This window comes from Mustela erminea, chromosome 11 (assembly GCF_009829155.1).
Source record: "Mustela erminea isolate mMusErm1 chromosome 11, mMusErm1.Pri, whole genome shotgun sequence".
Lineage (NCBI taxonomy): Eukaryota > Metazoa > Chordata > Mammalia > Carnivora > Mustelidae > Mustela > Mustela erminea.
Genome location: NC_045624.1, coordinates 36,273,496 through 36,291,204, shown reverse-complemented (window position 1 = coordinate 36,291,204; position 17,709 = coordinate 36,273,496). Strand labels below are relative to the sequence as shown.

The 17,709-nt window shown below is 36.0% G+C and overlaps 1 protein-coding gene across 1 annotated transcript in view; it reads right to left on the bottom strand.

Annotated features, from left to right (window-relative positions):
* Window positions 1-17,709, bottom strand: part of BMT2 (base methyltransferase of 25S rRNA 2 homolog) — a 105,203-nt gene that overhangs the window by 4,004 nt on the left and 83,490 nt on the right. The window contains exon 4 of the mRNA XM_032304061.1: window positions 14,717-14,831. Coding sequence (XP_032159952.1) covers window positions 14,717-14,831 — 115 coding nt within the window. The remainder of the gene's footprint in view (window positions 1-14,716; window positions 14,832-17,709) is intronic.

The window sequence follows — 17,709 nt, the reverse complement described above, 5'->3', positions numbered from 1 at the left end:
ATTTTGAGATTCATCCACTCTTTTGCATCTATATCTATATATCATCTATACCAGTTGACTCTTGTATATTGATCTCCTATCTTGCAACCCTGCTAAACTCATTTATTCTAGTAGCTTCTCTGTATATTCCAAGGAATAATTTAATGATCAATGTCATATATGAAAATAAAGACAGTTTCGGTTCTTTCCAACCTTGATGCCTAGTATTGCTTTATTCCTGACTCTACTGTGCTGCTAGGATATTTATTCTGAATCATTTCCATGAAGTTGTAACATTCAGCAAATTATGCAGTGCTGTATATTCACTTCATTGCGGTAGTTCCCATCATGTAAGTTGACTTTAATACATATTTTAAGTCAGGTATTAATTGTTTAATAGAATCTATTGACAGTTTATTCTTTGTTAATGAATTGTGAGTTTTAAAATATATTTTAGATAGTAGTCCCTCATCTGATGTAAAATAATTTGCAGATACTTTCTTCCATTCTGTAGGTTGCCTTTTCATGCTGTTACTGGTTTCCTTTGTAGAAGCTTTTTAGTTTGATGTAGTCTCGTTTGTTTATTTTTGCATTTGTTGCCTTTGGTTTTGGTAATCAGATTTAAAATATCACCATGACTAATAATCAAGATGATTACACCCAAGTTTTCTCAGAGGAGTTTTATGGCTTCCGATCCATGTTCAAGTCCTTAATCCATTTTTAGTTTTGGTGTGTAGTGGTGCCATTTCATTCCTTTGCATGTGATGTTCAGTTTTCTCAGCACCATTTATTGAAGAGACTGACCTCTTTCCCTCTGTATATTCTCTGCTCCTTTGTTATAAATTAACTGATCATATATACATGGGTTTATTTCTAGGCCCTCTATTCTATTTGTTCTATGTGTAGATTTTAATACTAGTATCCTAGAGATTTAATCATCATAGCTTTGTAATATAGTTTGAAATCAGGTAGTGTAATGCCTCCAGTTCCTTCTTTGCCAAGACCATTTTCACTATTTGGGGGTCTCTGATGATTCCAATTAAATTTTAAAACTGTTCTGTTTCTGTGAAAAATGACACTGCAATTGTGATAGGGATTGCACTGAATCTGTGCACTGGTTTGGGTAGTATGATATTAAACAACATTCTTTGAATCTATAAGCACAGATCATCTTGCCATTTATTTATATATTCAGTTTCTTTTATTATTGTAGTTTTCAATATACAAGTCTTTCACCTCCTTGGTCAGATTTATTCCTTGGTACTTTATTCTGTTGGACACATTTATAAATGGAATTGTTTTCTTAATTTCTTTTTTTAAAAATATTTTACTATTAGTGTATAAAAATACAATGTGTTGATTTTTTATCTTGCAACTTTACTGGATTTCTTTATTCTAACAGTTTCCAGATTTTAATCTTTAGGATTTTTATGTATAGTATATGTTATCTCCAAATAGTGCCAGCTTTACTTCTTTCTTTCCAATTTGGATGCCTCTTTTCTTTTCTTGCTTAAATGCCTTGGCAGTACTTACCCTCTACTGAATAAAAGTGGAAAGAGTGGGTATCCTTGTCTTGTTCCTGATCTTAGCAGAAAAACTGAAAAGCTTTTCACAGCTGAACATGTTAGCTGTGGGCTGGTCATACTTCGCCTTTCTACTATGTTGAAGTACGTTCTCTCCCTAACCATTTTGTTGAGAGTTTTTATGTTGTATTTTATTAAATCCTTTTCCACATCTATCAAAATGAAATGATTTTTATCCTTTATTTTGTTACTAAGGTGTGTTATATTGATTTTGTGGATGTTAAACCATCCTTGCATCCTTGGAATAAATCCCACTTGATACATTCTTTTAATGTTCTACAGAATTCAGTTTGCTTATATTTTGTTGGGGATTTTTGTATCTATGTGTTAGGGACACTGTTCCCGTATTTTTTTTTTTTCTTTTCTTGTGGAATCCTTGTCCGGTTTTGGTATCAGTAACGAGACTGAAGCAGTGATCAAAAACCTCCCAAAAAACAAGAGCCCAGGACCTGACAGATTCCCTGGAGAATTCTACCAAACATTCAAAGAAGAAATAATACCTATTCTCCTGAAGCTGCTTCAAAAAATAGAAACAGAAGGAAAACTTCCAGACTCTTTCTGTGAAGCCAGCATTACCTTGATCCCCAAACCAGGAAAAGACCTCATCAAAAAGGAGAATTTCAGACCAATATCCCGGATGAATATGGATGCCAAGATTCTCAACAAGATCCTAGCTAATAGGATCCAACAGTACATTAAAAAGATTATCCACCATAAACAGGTGGGATTTATCCATGGGATGATGCAAGGGTGGTTCAACATTTGCAAATCAATCAATGTGATAGAACAAATCAGTAAGAGAAAAGAGAAGAACCACATGGTCCTCTCAACTGATGCAGAAAAAGCATTTGACAAGATACAGCATCCGTTCCTGATTAAAACACTTCAGAGTATAGGGATAGAGGGAACATTCCTCAACTTCAAAAAATCTATCTATGCTTTCCTTATAAAATGAGTTTGGAAGAGTTTCCTCCTCTTCTTATTTTTTGGAAGTTTGAGGGGGATTTTTGATTGTTGTAAGGTTTTTGTTTTTAGCATTCATTTTTAAAAATTTAAAATCAATTAACATATAGTTAAAAAACACAACTATTATTAGTTTCAGAGGTAGAATTTAGTGATTCATCAGTTGCATAGAACACCCACTGCTCATTATATCAAGTATTGTCCTTAATATCCATCACTGAGTTACCCCATCCTCCCAACCACATCCCTTCAGCAACCCTCAGTTTGTTTCCTAGTTTAGAGTCTCTTATGGTTTGTCTCCCTCTCTGATTTCATCTTATTTTACCTTCTCTTCCCCCATGTTCATGTTTTATTTCTTAAATTCCACATGAGTGAAAGCATATGATATTTGTCTTTCTCTGACTTATTTCACTTAGCATAATACCCTCTAGTTCCATCCACATCATTGTAAATGGCAAGATTTCATCCTTTTTGATGGCTAAGTAATATTCCATTGTTTGTACCATATCTCCTTCATCTGTTCACCTGTTGATGGACATCTGGGCTCTTCTCATAGTTTGGCTACTGTGCCACTGCTGCTATACACACTTCAAATCACTATGTTTGTATCCTCTGGAAGAGTACCTAGAAGAGCAATTACTGGGTTGTAGGGGAGCCCTATTTCTGACTTTTTGAGAAAACTTCATACTGTTTTCCAGAGTGGCTGCACCAGTTTGCATTCCCACCAACATTTTAAAAAGGTTCCCCTTTGTCCACATCCTTGCCAACATCTGTTTCCTGACTTGTTAATTTTAGCCATTCTGATTGGCATGAGGTGGTACCTCATCACAGTTTTGATATCTATTTCCCTGACGCCTAGTGATGTTCAGCATTTTTTCATGTATTTATTGGCCGTTTGTATGTTTTCTTTGGAGAAATGTCTGTTCATGTCTTCTGCCCATTTCTTGATTGGATTATTTGTTCTTTGGGTGTTGAGTTTGAGAAGTTCTCTATAGATTTTAGATACTAGTCCTTTATCTGATATGTCATTTGCAAATATCTTCTCCCATTCTGTGGGTTCTTTTCTGGTTTTGTTGAGTCTTTCCTTTGCTGTGCGAAAGATTTTTATCTTGATCAAGAACCAATAGTTCATTTTTGCTTTTGTTTCTTGGCTTTGAAAATGTGTGTAGCAAGAAGTTGCTGCAGCCAAGGTCAAAGAGGTTGCCTATTTTGTCCTCTAGGTTTGGATGGATTCCTGTCTCACACTGAGGTCTTTCATGTTGGAAGGTTTTTGATTACTGATTCAACACACTAAGTAGGAGCCAGTCTGTTCAGATGTTCTATTTCATCTTAATTCAGTCTTGATAGGTTGTATGTTTCTAGGAATTTATTCATTTCTTACAGATTGTCCAGTTTGTTAGCATACGATTGTTTATCATTTTTTTTTCTTTCTTGGTGAGTATACCTAAAGGTTTGTTAAGTTTTTCCCAAAACCAGCTTTTACTTTCAGTAATCTTTTCTATTTGTCTTTTTAGTCTCTATTCCATTTATGTCTGCTCTGATCTTCATTTCCCTCTTTCTATCTTTGGATTTTTTTTTGTACTTTACCAAGTTCCGTGAGAGGTACAGTTAGGTTGTTTGAAACTTTTCTTGTTTCTTGAGGTAAGCATTTATGACTATGAACTTCTTAGAATTGCTTTTCCTGCATCCCATAAATTTTAATGTGTTCCATTTCTATTTTCATTGGTCTCAAATTATTTTTATTTCTTTTGATTTCTTCTTTGACCTACCAGTTGTTTAATAGCATTTTTAATCTCCACATGTGTAAATTTTCTAGTTTTGTGTAAGTAATGTTTCCTTTCATACCACCATGGTTGGAAAAGGTGGTTGATATGATTTTAATCCTCTTAAATATGATATAATACAAGTATTTCTAAGACATATTATCTGTATTCTTAAGCACAGGTGAATTCTGTTGTTTTAAATGAAGTGTTCTGCAAATATCTATTAAGTACATCAGGCCAGTGAGCTATCTGTTGATGTAAGTGAAGTACTAAAGTCACTTATTATTACTGTATTGCTATTACTCCCTTTTGATCTAAATATATATTTGCCTTCCACAGATGCTCTTATGTTGAACACATATTTATAAATGTTATATTTTCTCATTGGATTGACTCATTTATCATTTTTGATAACCTTCTCTGACTCTTACTAGTTTTTGCTTTAAAGTCTGTTGTCTGATAAAAGTATAGCGATTCCAGCTTTCCTTTGGATTTCATTTGCATAGAATATCTTTTTCCAGCCCTTCACTTATTGTCTGTGTTTCCCCTTACACCTAAATTTAGTCTTTCAGGTAGCCTATAAATGGGTCTTGTTTATTTTATCCATTCAACAAACTTTTTTCTTTACTGAAGAAGTTAATACATTTATATTTAATTATCGAGAGATACATGCTTATTTCTGTTTCGATAATTATTTTCTGGTTGTTTTTGTAGTTCCACTTTGTTCCTTTCTTTTTATTGCTCTCTCCCTTAGTGGTCTGATGACTTTATTAGTGGTATGCTTATATTCCTGTCTCTTTATCTTTCGTGTATTTACTATAAATTTCTGCTTTGTGGTCCCTATGAGGCTTAGATATAACAACTCAGACCTCTAACACTCTATTCTAAGATGATAACAACTTAAACTGTTCACACTGTAATGCTTAACATTATTATCCATCCCCATATTTTATGCTTTTTTGTTTTTTACTTTAGGTTTTTTATATTTTACATCACATTTTATATCTTTTAATCTGTGTCCTTTAACTATTATAACCACACTTATTTTTGCTACTTTTGTCTTTTAATTTTCATACTTTAAAGTGATTAATCCACTATATTTACCATACATAAACATTTCCAATGAGATGTATTCTTTCCTATTTTTTTTTTAATACTAACTAGTGCCTTCTATTTTCAGCTTAAAGAAGTTCCTTTCACATGTCTCCAATGGCCAGTTAAGTGGTGACGAACTTTAGCTTTTGCTTGTCTAGAAACTCTCTCTCCTCCCCCCACCCCCCCCTTTTAAAGTCATGTCTAAGACATTTATTGCTGGATTTTAAATAAGCAATACATACCCAAATTTCCTCAATTATGCCCAAAATGATTTTCTTACTATGATAGGTGCACTCTTTAATCCCCACTGTCTCTTGGACTGTTGACTCACCTCACCTCTGATTAACTATCAGTTTTTTCTCTATAGTGAAGAGTCTATTTCTTGGTTTGCTCTCTCTCCTTTCTTTTTCCCATTTGCTCATTTGTTTTGTTTAAATTCCACATATGAGATCAAACAGTATTCGTCTTCTCTGACTAAATTATTTCACTTTGCATTATATTATACTCTCCAGCTTCATCCATGTTGTTACAGATGGAAAGATTTTGTTTCTTTTTATGTCTTTCCCTGGGTGACTTACTTTGCTCAGCATAATGTCCTCTAATTCTATCCATGTTGTTGCAAATGGCAAGATTTCATTTCTTTTGATGGCTGCCTAGTGTATGTATGTATGTGTGTGTGTGTGTGTGTGTGTGTGTGTGTGTGTGTATGTATATATATATATATATATATATATATATATATATATATATATGGCACTTCTTTATCCATTCATCTGTTGATGGACATCTAGTTTCTTTCCATAGTTTGGCTATTGTGGACATTGCTGCTATAAACATTCAGGTGCACGTGCCCCTTCAGATCACCACATTTGTATCTTTAGGGTAAATACTCAGTAGTGTGATTACTGGGTCGTAGGGTAGCTCTATTTTCCACTTTTTGAGGAACCTCCATGCTGTTTTGCAGAGTGGCCACACCAGGGTGCATTCCCACCAACAGTGTAGGAGGGTTCCCCTTTCTCTGTATCCACGCCAACATCTGTCATTTCCTGACTTGTTCATTTTAGCCATTCTGACTGGTGTGAGGTGGTATCTCACCGTGGTTTTGATTTGTATTTCCCTGATGCCGAGTGATGTGGAGCACTTTTTCATGTGTCTGCTGGCCACCTGGATATCTTCTTTGCAGAAATGTCTGTTCATGCACTCTGCTCATTTCTTGATTGGATTATTTGTTCTTTGGGTATTGAGTTTGGTAAGTTCTTTATAGATTTTGGATAGTAGCCCTTTATCTGACATGTCATTTGCGAATATCTTCTCCCATTCTGTCAGCTGTCTTTTGGTTTTGTTGACTGTTTCCTTTGCTGTGCAAAAGCTTTTGATCTCAATGAAGTCCCAATAGTTCATCATTTTTGCCCTCGCTTCCCTTGCCTTTGGTGATGTTTCTAGGAAGAAGTTGCTGTGGCTGAGGTCGAAGAGGTTGCTGCCTGTGTTCTCCTCAAGGATTTTGATGGATTCCTTTCTCACACTGAGGCCCTTCATCCATTGTGAGTCTATTTTTGTGTGTGGTGTATGGAAATGGTCCAGTTTCATTTTTCTGCACACAGCTGTCCAGTTGTCCCAACACCATTTGTGGAAGAGACTGTCTTTTCTCCATTTGACATTCTTCCCTGCTTCGTTGAAGATTAGTTGACCATAGAGTTGAGGGTCTAATTTCTGGGCTCTCTATTCTGTTCCATTGATCTATGTGTCTGTTTCTGTGCCAGTACCATACTGTGTTGATTATGACAGCTTTGTAATAGTTTGAAGTCTGGAATTGTGATGTCACCGACTTTGGCTTTCTTTTTCAACATTCCTCTGGCTATTCGGGGTCTTTTCTGGTTCCATATAAATTTTAGGATTATTTGTTCCATTTCTTCAAAAAAAATTGATGGTATTTTGATAGGGATTGCGTTAAACGTGTAGATTGCTTTAGGTAGCATAGACATTTTCACAATACTTGTTCTTCCAATCCATAAGCATGGAACATTTTTCCATTTCTTTGTGTCTTCCTCAATTTCTTTCATGAGTATTTTATAGTTTTCTGTGTACAGATTCTCTCTCTTGGTTCTCTCTCTCTCTCTCTCTTTCTCTCATAAGTAGGTTCCACACCCAGTGTGGAGCCCAACGTGGGGCTTGAACTCATGACCCTAAGATCAAGACCTGAGCTGAAATCAAGTATCTGATGCTTAACCAACTGAGCCACCCAGGAACCTCTTGACGAGTATTTCATTGCATATCTATCGATCACTTATTCTTTATCCATTCACCTATTGATGGACACTTTGTGTGCTGCCATAGGTTAATCGTAAATAATGCTGCTATAAACAGAGATGCATATAGCTGTTTGAATTAGTGGTTGTGTATTTTTTGGGTAAATATCCAGTAGTGTGATTGCTGGATTGTAGGGCAGTTCTATTTTTAAGTTTTTTGAGGAACCTCCATAATGTCTTCCACCGTAACTGCACGAGTTTACATTCCCATCTGCATGACAGTTTCTTTTTCTCCACATCCTTGCCTACCCTTGTTGTTTCTTTTCTTCTTGACTTTCGCCATTTCTGACAGGTGTGAGGTGATATTTTGTTGTAGTTTTGATTTGCCTTTCCCTGATGAGTGATATTGAGTATCTTTTCATGTGCCTATTAGCCATCTGATGTCTTCTTTGGAGAAATTTCATGTCTTCTGTCCATTTTTAAATAAGAATATTTGTGGTTTTGGTGTTGAGTTGTATAAGTTCTTTATATATTTTGGATACTAACCCTTTAATAGATATGTCAGTTGCAAATATCTTCTACCATTCAGTAGCTTGTCTTTTTGTTGATCATTTATTTTACTGTGCAGAAACTTTATTTTGATGTATTCCCAACAGTTTATTTTTTGCTTTTTTCTCCAGCCTTAGGAGAGTTACCTAGAAAAATGTTGTTATGGCCCATATCAGGGAAATGACTGCCTCGTCTTTTCTAGGGTTTTTATGGTTTCAGGTCTTGCATTTAGATCTTGAATCTGTTTTGAATTTATTTTTGTGGATGGTGTGAGAAAGTGACCCAATTTCATTCTTTTGCTGTAGCTGCCCAGTTTTCCCAAGACCATTTGTGGAAGAGTCTCTTTTTCCTATTATATATAAATTCCTCCTTTATTGAAGATTGACCATATAATTGTGGGTTTATTTCTAGGTTTTCTATTCCATTCCAACAATCCACGTGTCTATATTTATGTATGTACTCCACTGTTCGATTACCACAGCTTTGTATTTTAATTTGGAAATCTGGAATTGTAATACCTCTTCTATTTTTTTTTTTTTTTACTATATATATTTTTTTAATTTTTAATTTTTTTATAAACATATATTTTTATCCCCAGGGGTACAGGTCTGTGAATCGCCAGGTTTACACACTTCACAGCACTCACCATAACCCCACCCCCCTTCTCCCAACCCCCTCCCCCCAGCAACCCTTAGTTTGTTTTGTGAGATTAAGAGTCACTTATGGTTTGTCTCCCTCCCAATCCCATCCTGTTTCTGTTTTTCAAGACTGCTTTGGCTATCTGGGGTCTTCTGTGGTTCCATACACATTTTAGGTTGTTCTAGTTCTGTGAAAAATGCTATTGGTATTTTGATAAGGACTGCATTAAATCTGTAGACTTCTTTAGGTAGTACAGAATTTTAACAATATTTGTTCTCCTGATTCATGAGCATGGAATATCTTTCCATTTCTTTGTGTCACCTTCATTTTTCTTTCATCGGTGTTTTATAGTGTCTCCTTCACTTTTGAATAACTTGGCCAGGTAGAGTATTCTTGGATGGCAATATCTTTTCTTTCAGCCTTTTGAACATAAAGTGATATACCCTTCTGGCCTGCAAAGTTTCTGCTGAGAGATTTATGGGAGTTCATTTGTATGCAGGAAGTTGTTTTTTACTTGCTGCTTTTACTATTTTCTCCATTTTCCATTCCTTTTTTTTGCTGCTGTGTTGTCTTTACATTGATGCTTCTGCTGTTTCTAGTCTCATGTTGAATGCCTCTTACGTATTTTTCAGTTTAGTTATATTTTTCAGCTCTGTGACTTATACTTGGTACCTTCTCTTATCTTCCATCTCTTTGTTGAAGTTCTCACTGTGTTAATTCATTCTTCTCTCCACTTTTGTAAGTATCTTCATGACCATTACTTTGAATTCTTTAGTAGGTAAATTACTTACCTCTATTTCATTAATTTTTTTCCCCTGGAAGTTTTATTTATTTTTTTTCTTTCCGTTTGAAACATATTCCTCTCTTCATTTTGACTCTCTGTGTTGGTTTCTATATAGCAGATGACACCACAGCCTCTTCCAGTTTTGAAGGAGTGGCCTCATGTAGGAGATGAAACTTGTTATTCAACTCTGTCTCAGTTCTTGGTTTGTCTTTCAAACCTTTATGCTTGTTCAAGCAGCCTCTTACATTTTTAATAGCTCCCAGTAGTTGAGGATATGCCAAGACCTGTAAGTGTCCTTGTAAGGGATGATGTCAGCACCTAACTCAGGCTGACTGGAAGCCAGACCTCCAGGCTTCAGCTTTTAAAAGCATGTAAATATATTACAGTCCTGTGGGACAACAAGTGTAAGGCTTCACTGAGAAGCAGGCCATCTGGAGGTATCCCCTGGGTGGCAAAGCAATCAGGGCTCCAGGCAAGTGTACAGGGTCTTTCCTGGGTAATAGTAATGGGATGGAGCAAGGCAAATGGAAAATGCAAGATGGTGTCCTCAGCCTATGTGCCTTGGGAGCAGATCTGTATGACAATCAATGTGTGCCAAGCCTGAAGGAGGTCCCTAAAGCCAACCAGACCAAGCAAGGATGCCTCCTTCACAGAAAGACTGGGCAGTGTGCCTCAGTCTGCTGTGTGCAGTGCCCTGGGGGGTGGTAGGCTGCTAGTCTGCTCAGAACAATCTCTCCAAGTGCCACTGTCCCATGGGATCCAAGAATGCTAGCTCTCCACTCCCCGTCCCAGGCACGAGAGCCAGGTGAGCAAGGGGTGTTCCCTGAAGGCATCTACACAAACTAGGGCACCAGATGCGTGTACAGCTCCCCTCCAGGAGACACTGGCATGTGGGAACACAGCAGAGAGTGAGCTCAAAGATAGGGCCCACCCATAAAAATCTCCGGAAAGGATTACAGTCAGCCCCAAGATACGTGTTTAATTAGAAGTCTGCCACTCAGGCTGTAGTTGTGATGATTACCTAATAATTTTCCTTCACTGTAAGACAGAGCTCCTTGGTCTGATGCCTCCTGCTGTGCCCTAGGCGGCACAGCTGTTAAGGAATTTTCTTCACTAATTACAGTTCTGTGGGACCCGTAAGTGTAAGACTTACTGGCCAACAGAGCCAGGGATGCAGAGATAGACGCTGGCAGCAGTTGCAAAAACTGAAATGCCAGACAGGGGGTATGAGCTCCTTTTTGGGGACACTGACTATTACAGTGCCACAGAAGGAATACATGCTCCCTTGGCCTCAGCCAGGAGATCAAGTTTGCAGCCTATTTAATGTAATTATTGATACACTAAGGTTTAGATCTGTAATTCCTTTTTACTTTGCCCCCTCTTCATTATAGCCTTTGATCTCTTTCTTCCATCTTTTGAATTAAATAAATTTATGATTTTATCTTATCACCCCATTGGCTTATTAGCTTTAACTCTTTTGTTATTTCAGTGATTGCTTTAGGATTTAATGTATATATCTTTAATAATCTACCTTCAAGTATTTCACCACTTTAATACAAAAACCTTAAAATAGTATATTTTCCTTCTCTAATTTCATCCTTTGTGCTATTACTGTCAGACTTTTTTTTTTTTTTTAACTTATAAACCACACTCCATATTATTCTTGTTTAAATGGATGTATTAGTTTGCAAAGACCACTGTAACACAATACTGTAAACTGGATGGCTTAAACAGAAATGTATTTTGTCACAGTTCTAAAGGCTAAAAGTCTGAGATCAAGGGGTCTATAGGGTTGGTCATTTTGAGGGCTGTGAAGGAAAATCTGTTCATGCCTTTATTCTAGCTACTGGTTGTTGGCAATCTTCATGTTCTTTGGCTTATTAGAACGATCACCCCTCTGCCTTCACATGACATTTTCCCTGTATGTGTGTTTTTAAGCCAGAATTTCTTTTTATAATATTATAATCATACTGAATTAGGCCCCACCCTAATAACCTCATTTTAACTTGATTATCTCTGTAAAGACCATATCTCCAAATAAAGTAACACACCGAAAGTTAGGACTTCACATATGTTTTCAAGGAGGAACAGGACAGAATTCAACCCTTAATAATGGTGTGGTGTCTTTCAGAGAGTTTAATTTAAAAAAACTGCATTTCTAACAACTTTGTAGTTATCACTTCCTATATTCCTCATCATATTGTGTAGATTTATATTTGCACCTGGTTGAAGCCCTTCCTCCTTAACATTTCTTGAAATGTAAACTGTCTGATGTTGAATCCCTAAAGCTTTTGAATGCACGAAAATTATTTTGTTTTTATTTTTGAAAGATATTTTTGCTTGGTGACAAATTATTATCCTTCACTATTTTAACATGCCCTTTTATTTTTTATTTTATTTTATTATTTTTTTTTTTTATTTTTTAAAGATTTTTATTTATTTATTTGACAGACAGAGATCACAAGTAGGCAGAGAGGCAGGCAGAGAGAGAGAGAGAGGAGGAAGCAGGCTCCCCGCAGAGCAGAGAGCCTGACATGGGGCTTGACCCCAGGACCCTGGGATCATGACCTGAGCCGAAGGCAGAGGCTTTAACCCACTGAGCCACCCAGGTGCCCCTAACATGCCCTTTTAAAAAGTCTGGTTGCTTTAAGAATTTCTCTTTATCACTGTGTTTGATTTTGTCTTATGTGTTGGGGGGGTTGATTACCATGTGCTTTGGTATAATCTTGTTTCTTGTTTGTTGAGCTTCTTGGATTTGTATATTTATAGCTTGTTATCAAGTCTGGAGAATTTTAGGCCATTATTTCTTTAATCTCCCTGCCTTGTGGGAGGGACTACAGTTATGCCTGTATTTGGCCACTTGATATTATGTCATTGCTCAGTGATGTTCTTCCAGCTTAAATTCTTTTTGTATTTAATTTTGGATAGTTTCTATTGTCATGTCTTCAATTTAATTTTTCTTCTGCAATATCTAACATGCCTTAATTCCATCTAGTATGTACTTCATGTCCTACATGGTAGTATCCCTTTCTGGAAGTTAGATTTGGTATTTTTAAGTATGTTCTATGTCTCTAAACTTTTTGTACATACAGAACACAGTCATCCTATGCCTATTTTAATGTCCTTGTTTCCTAATTTTAACATCTGTGTCAGTTCAGAATTGGTGTTTGTTGATCATAGCCTGTTATTTCTTATTGGATGTCTAACATGGTGGATTTTTACCTTTTTGGGCACTGGATGGCATTGAATCGCTATGAATATTCTTAAGCTTTGTTCTGGGATGTAGTTAAATTACCTGGAGACACTGATCTTTTTGGGTCTTCTGAGATTTGTTAGGTGGGACTGGACCACAGTTTAGTTTAATGCTAAATATTTTCCAGTACTCAGGTAAGACTCTTCTGTATAGTCTACTTAAGGTACTGTGATTGTTTAGGTTTCCAGTATGCCTGATGGGAATTAGTACTATTTTCACCCTATGTTGAGTGCCAGGCACTATAACCTCCACTCCTTTCAAGTGCAGTTTGAGTCTCATGTTGTTTTCTCACACATGTAATGTAGTGACCAGTACTCAGCTGAGTCCTCATCTTTGCCCTCCACACTCCACAGTTTTCCCTCTGTGCAGCTATCACATAACTGGTACTGTGTTCTCTGGACCCTAGCCATCTATGTTTAGTGCTCTCAGCTCAGAATCAGCTGGGCTATGCCTGGGATTCCCCGTGTCATACCCTAGAAACTCCCTGAAGGGCAAATGCTGGTGCAAGAGTAGGGCTCAACTCATTTGTTTTCAGTGATCACTGTTCTTTATCACCTGATATTCAATGTCTTGTAAATTACTTATATTTTGTCCACTTTCTGTTGCTTTTGGTAGGGTGGAAAGAACAATCTGATCCTTGTTACTCCATTTTGCCTGGAAGTGAAAGTCTGATTCTATTACTGAACTTATATATAGCAGTTCTTTTGCCTTCCCCAATTACTTTAAAGTTCATGGCTCTCTATATAAACAAGTTTAGTATTTATTTGAGCCCACAGTTTAGATCAAATGGTTATCACATTTCAGCAGTCCCTAAAGGATATTTCTAACGTGTTTCTTGAGGAAGGAAGAAAATCCATGTACAAAGCCAAATGCATTTTAAAGTATAGGTCCTGATGGCACAGGAATTCTTTGCAGTGACAAGCTAAAAACAGCTATTTTACCATAAAGCAAACATCTGTCCACCTTTCAGAAGTAGAGATAATGGTAATAGTTTGTTAGCATTTTTTCATCAAAATTCAAAGGATTCATATGAAAGTTTAATCTCCGGAACTTTTCAATACTAATGGTAAACATTTCTTTAACACTCTCTATGTAACAGACACTGTGCTGTTTTAATTACTTCTTAACTAGACATTACAACTGTCCTATGAAATAGAGTCCATACTAACCCCATCACAGAGATAAGAAAACTGCCTCAGAGTTGCAACCCCAGGTTGAAATAAGATTCTATTCTTTTATTCATCATGTAGTTAATGAGTATGTACTGGGCACTCTTCTCCGTGTCAGGAATATAGCAGCAGGGTGAAAAATTTACACTGTAACACATTCTCTTTATAACATTAAAAATGCAATTTATAAAAAATTTTGGTGCCTAATGCTTTATGAAAAGTAAATGGCAAACATGAATTTGTCATTAAGAAAAATAATCTAATTTTAAAAACAGAGGAAACATTTAAGTAGTTTTATCTACAAATAGCTGGGACTTCATAAAGTTTTAACTGTATCAAAAGCCCCTACTCTTGATATTATTCCTTAATGGCTCTACATCACAGTACACTTTAGAAAAAGACACCTCAAACAAATAAAAAGCCCAATCTTACAGCTATCTGGAAATCATTGCAATCTACCAAAGTCTCTGATTAAAACAACAGATAAACAGGAAACAAATAAAAACCAGTATTATTTGACCAGTACCATACTTGTTAACTAAATGCTCAAAAAATTTTCACAGAACATTTATTTGCTTCTGAACAGAAATTTCTTACCAACTTTTTCATAGAAAACACACTTGCTCTTTTAGGGCTGTAAAGAAAACGCTTTTCCTTGGTAAGATCTTCAAAACAAAACATAACTATGCATACCTCTACAGCAGGTACAATGTCTATGCCAACAGTTAGAAATTCTTCAAACTTCAGAAATGGGTTAAAGCAGCTGCCAACATCAAGTAATCTGATCTTTCCTGAGGTCTGTAGCAACCTAAAAATAGATGATTTTCAGTTCACCTTTTATAGGATAAAACAAAGGAAAAGTTCAAGTATTTGAGAAAAAGATTACATAAATCATTGGCTAAATTTTTGGTCTCAAGATCCCTTTAAAACATTTAAAAATTACTGAGGGCCCTAAAGACCTTTCATACATGTGGGTTGTAGGTTACCAATAATACCATATCTGAAATTAAAACTGAATAGTGAAAAAACATTAATTCATTTATTTAACATGCTAAAATAGGCTTTCTAAAAAATGTAAATTATATTCTTAATATGAAAAATCTACATTAGCTAGATAATAAAAAGTGAGGCATTGTTTTATTTTTTCAAATGTCTTAATGTCTGGTTTAATAGAGGACAAGAATTCTCATAAGGGCTTTTGTGTATATGTTGTAACATCACATGCCATGTGGTTTGGAAGACTCCACTCTACACTCAGGAGAGAAAGAGTAATAGAGACAAATGACATCTCAATATTATTAAAATAATTTTTCACCCACAGAGATCCTGGAAGGGTCTCAAATGCCAAGACCACACTTTGAAAACTGTCCTTGTAGATAAAAGAATGCATACACAAATCAAATCTCATTAGTCAATTTAACAATGTCCTTGGCCTTCACTTTGTCTCAGAAATTTTAAAGGAACCAAAAGAACATTATAAATAGTATTTTTAAACTTGTGAAAAATTTTTATGCATGTGCAAGAGCTTTCCTCATGGCCAAAAATAGTCATTTCTGGTTTTGTATATCTTCTTTTTCTACTATTGTATAAAGTTGGTCATCTAAAACCACCATCAATTTATGTAGCAGCAAGTAAGGATAAAGGAAACTGGATTTTATTAGACCTAAGCCTGTAGTCCTAGTTTTCAGATAGTAAAGCAATAATAAAATTAAACTTCAGACATATTTCCTTTGATAATTTCCTTTAAAAAAACAAAGGAAAGAAAACATGAATCTTGTATAAAGGGCAGAGTGAACCAGTCCAGCTTCTCTTTCTTATACCTTGGCTACCAGTTTCCTTTGGATCCACTGGGAGACGTTAAAACTACAGACAGAAGTTTAAGCTCCTAAAAAACCTACTGTAAGTCAAAATAACAAAGTTGGCAATAAATAAGTCATATTTTTTATGAAGAGCATAATGCCCAACACTTTATAGAAATGACTACCATCACCGTTTGATAATAAATGAAAAGGACTCATTTGATAGAGTATGTGGCAGGGTATAGAGGGCTTTCATTTTCCCTATCCATAAAAAGACTCAATACCTCTGATAATGCCCTCTAGATTAATGTCCATTCTTGAAAGGGATAGCTAGCAGCTCTGCCAGTGAAAAGAGCTGCTCAAAGAGGTAATTTCCAGTACTGCAGCCCAAGAAAGCAGCTTAATATATAGCTTGGATGATGCATATAACAAAAAAAGATATGTAAAGTTGAATTAAGTTTGGTGATACTTGATATATCACAATATACTAGGTTCCAAGGCAGAAAGACACCAGCAAACATATGTGGCACAGGGTCCAAGCTGCTAAACAGAACAAATGATCCAGTAGATAGGGGTCATAGAAATGCCTGGCATTTAGCTGACATCTGCTGCTGAACACAAATTTGAATACCCAAATCATAACCAGTTAGAATAAATGAATATCTGTAACAATAATAACATATACACTCTTAGATACCCTAGCCTCAAGTAAGGATTGCAGGGACTAAGAACAAGAAATAAGGATCAAAACCTGATTCTGTCCTTTACCTGTGTAAAATGGGGACCATTATGGTGCCCACAGTTATGAGTTGTTTCTAGGATTAAATAGATGATGCATTTATGATGCTTCACCAATATTTGCTATATGGCAAGTGCTCAAAAGTGGTAAATATTGTTAGCTGTTAATGTTACAGATGGATTTTTTTTGTGGTTAATCCAGTAATGATCTTCCTGAACATAGTAAGAGCAGAATTTGCCTCATATTAAATTATATGCTAGTAGATTCTGGTAAACTGGCTAGCAAATTCCTGGCGGTCTCTTAAAAAGTTCTTATAAATTAAATTTTCTATCTGGATGGAGGATTCTAAATCATTCAAGTTAATTCAACATTATGATACAACCACCCATAATAGTATAATGGATTTATTCTCAGTATGTACCTAGGTCCATTTCAAATTCTTTAGTCCAGCTTCTTAATTTTTTATTTTCATCAAACATATTTACAGTTTAAAGAATAATCACAAAGTGACATCCAAGTAATTACCATCCAGGTCAAGAAATGAAACACTGCCCACACTCTGAAAGCATAACCCTCCCTGAGGACATCCTTCATCCCTCTGTGTAAATGCAGCCACTATCCTGATTTCATGGTAATCATTCTCTGCATTTCCTTTTATAGTCTTACGACCTATGACCACATGCCTAAGCAATATGTTTTTGTTTCTTTGAAATAGAGTGTGAGAGTGGGCAGTGGGGATGTACAGAGGGAGAGGAAGAGAGAGTTTAAAAAATTTTTTTTAAAGATTTTATTTATTTGAGAGAGAGTGAGAGAGCATGAGCCAGGGGAAGAGCAGAGGGAGATGGAGAAACAGGCTTCCCACTAAGTCAGGAGCCTGACACTTGGCTCAATCCCAGGACCCTGGGATCACGACCTGAGTCAAAGGAAGATGCTTACCCAACTGAGTCACCCAGGCACCCCTAAACAATACAGTTTTATACTGTATTTTGCTTCGTGACATTCTTTCATTTCATATTGTTTGTAAGAGTCATCTGCACTTCTCCAGTTAATTAACATTAATTGCTGTATAGTAGTAACTGCATACACTATATCCCACTGGGATTTTTGAGAAGGACACTAAGTGTAAAGATCATTTTGGGAGAATTCAC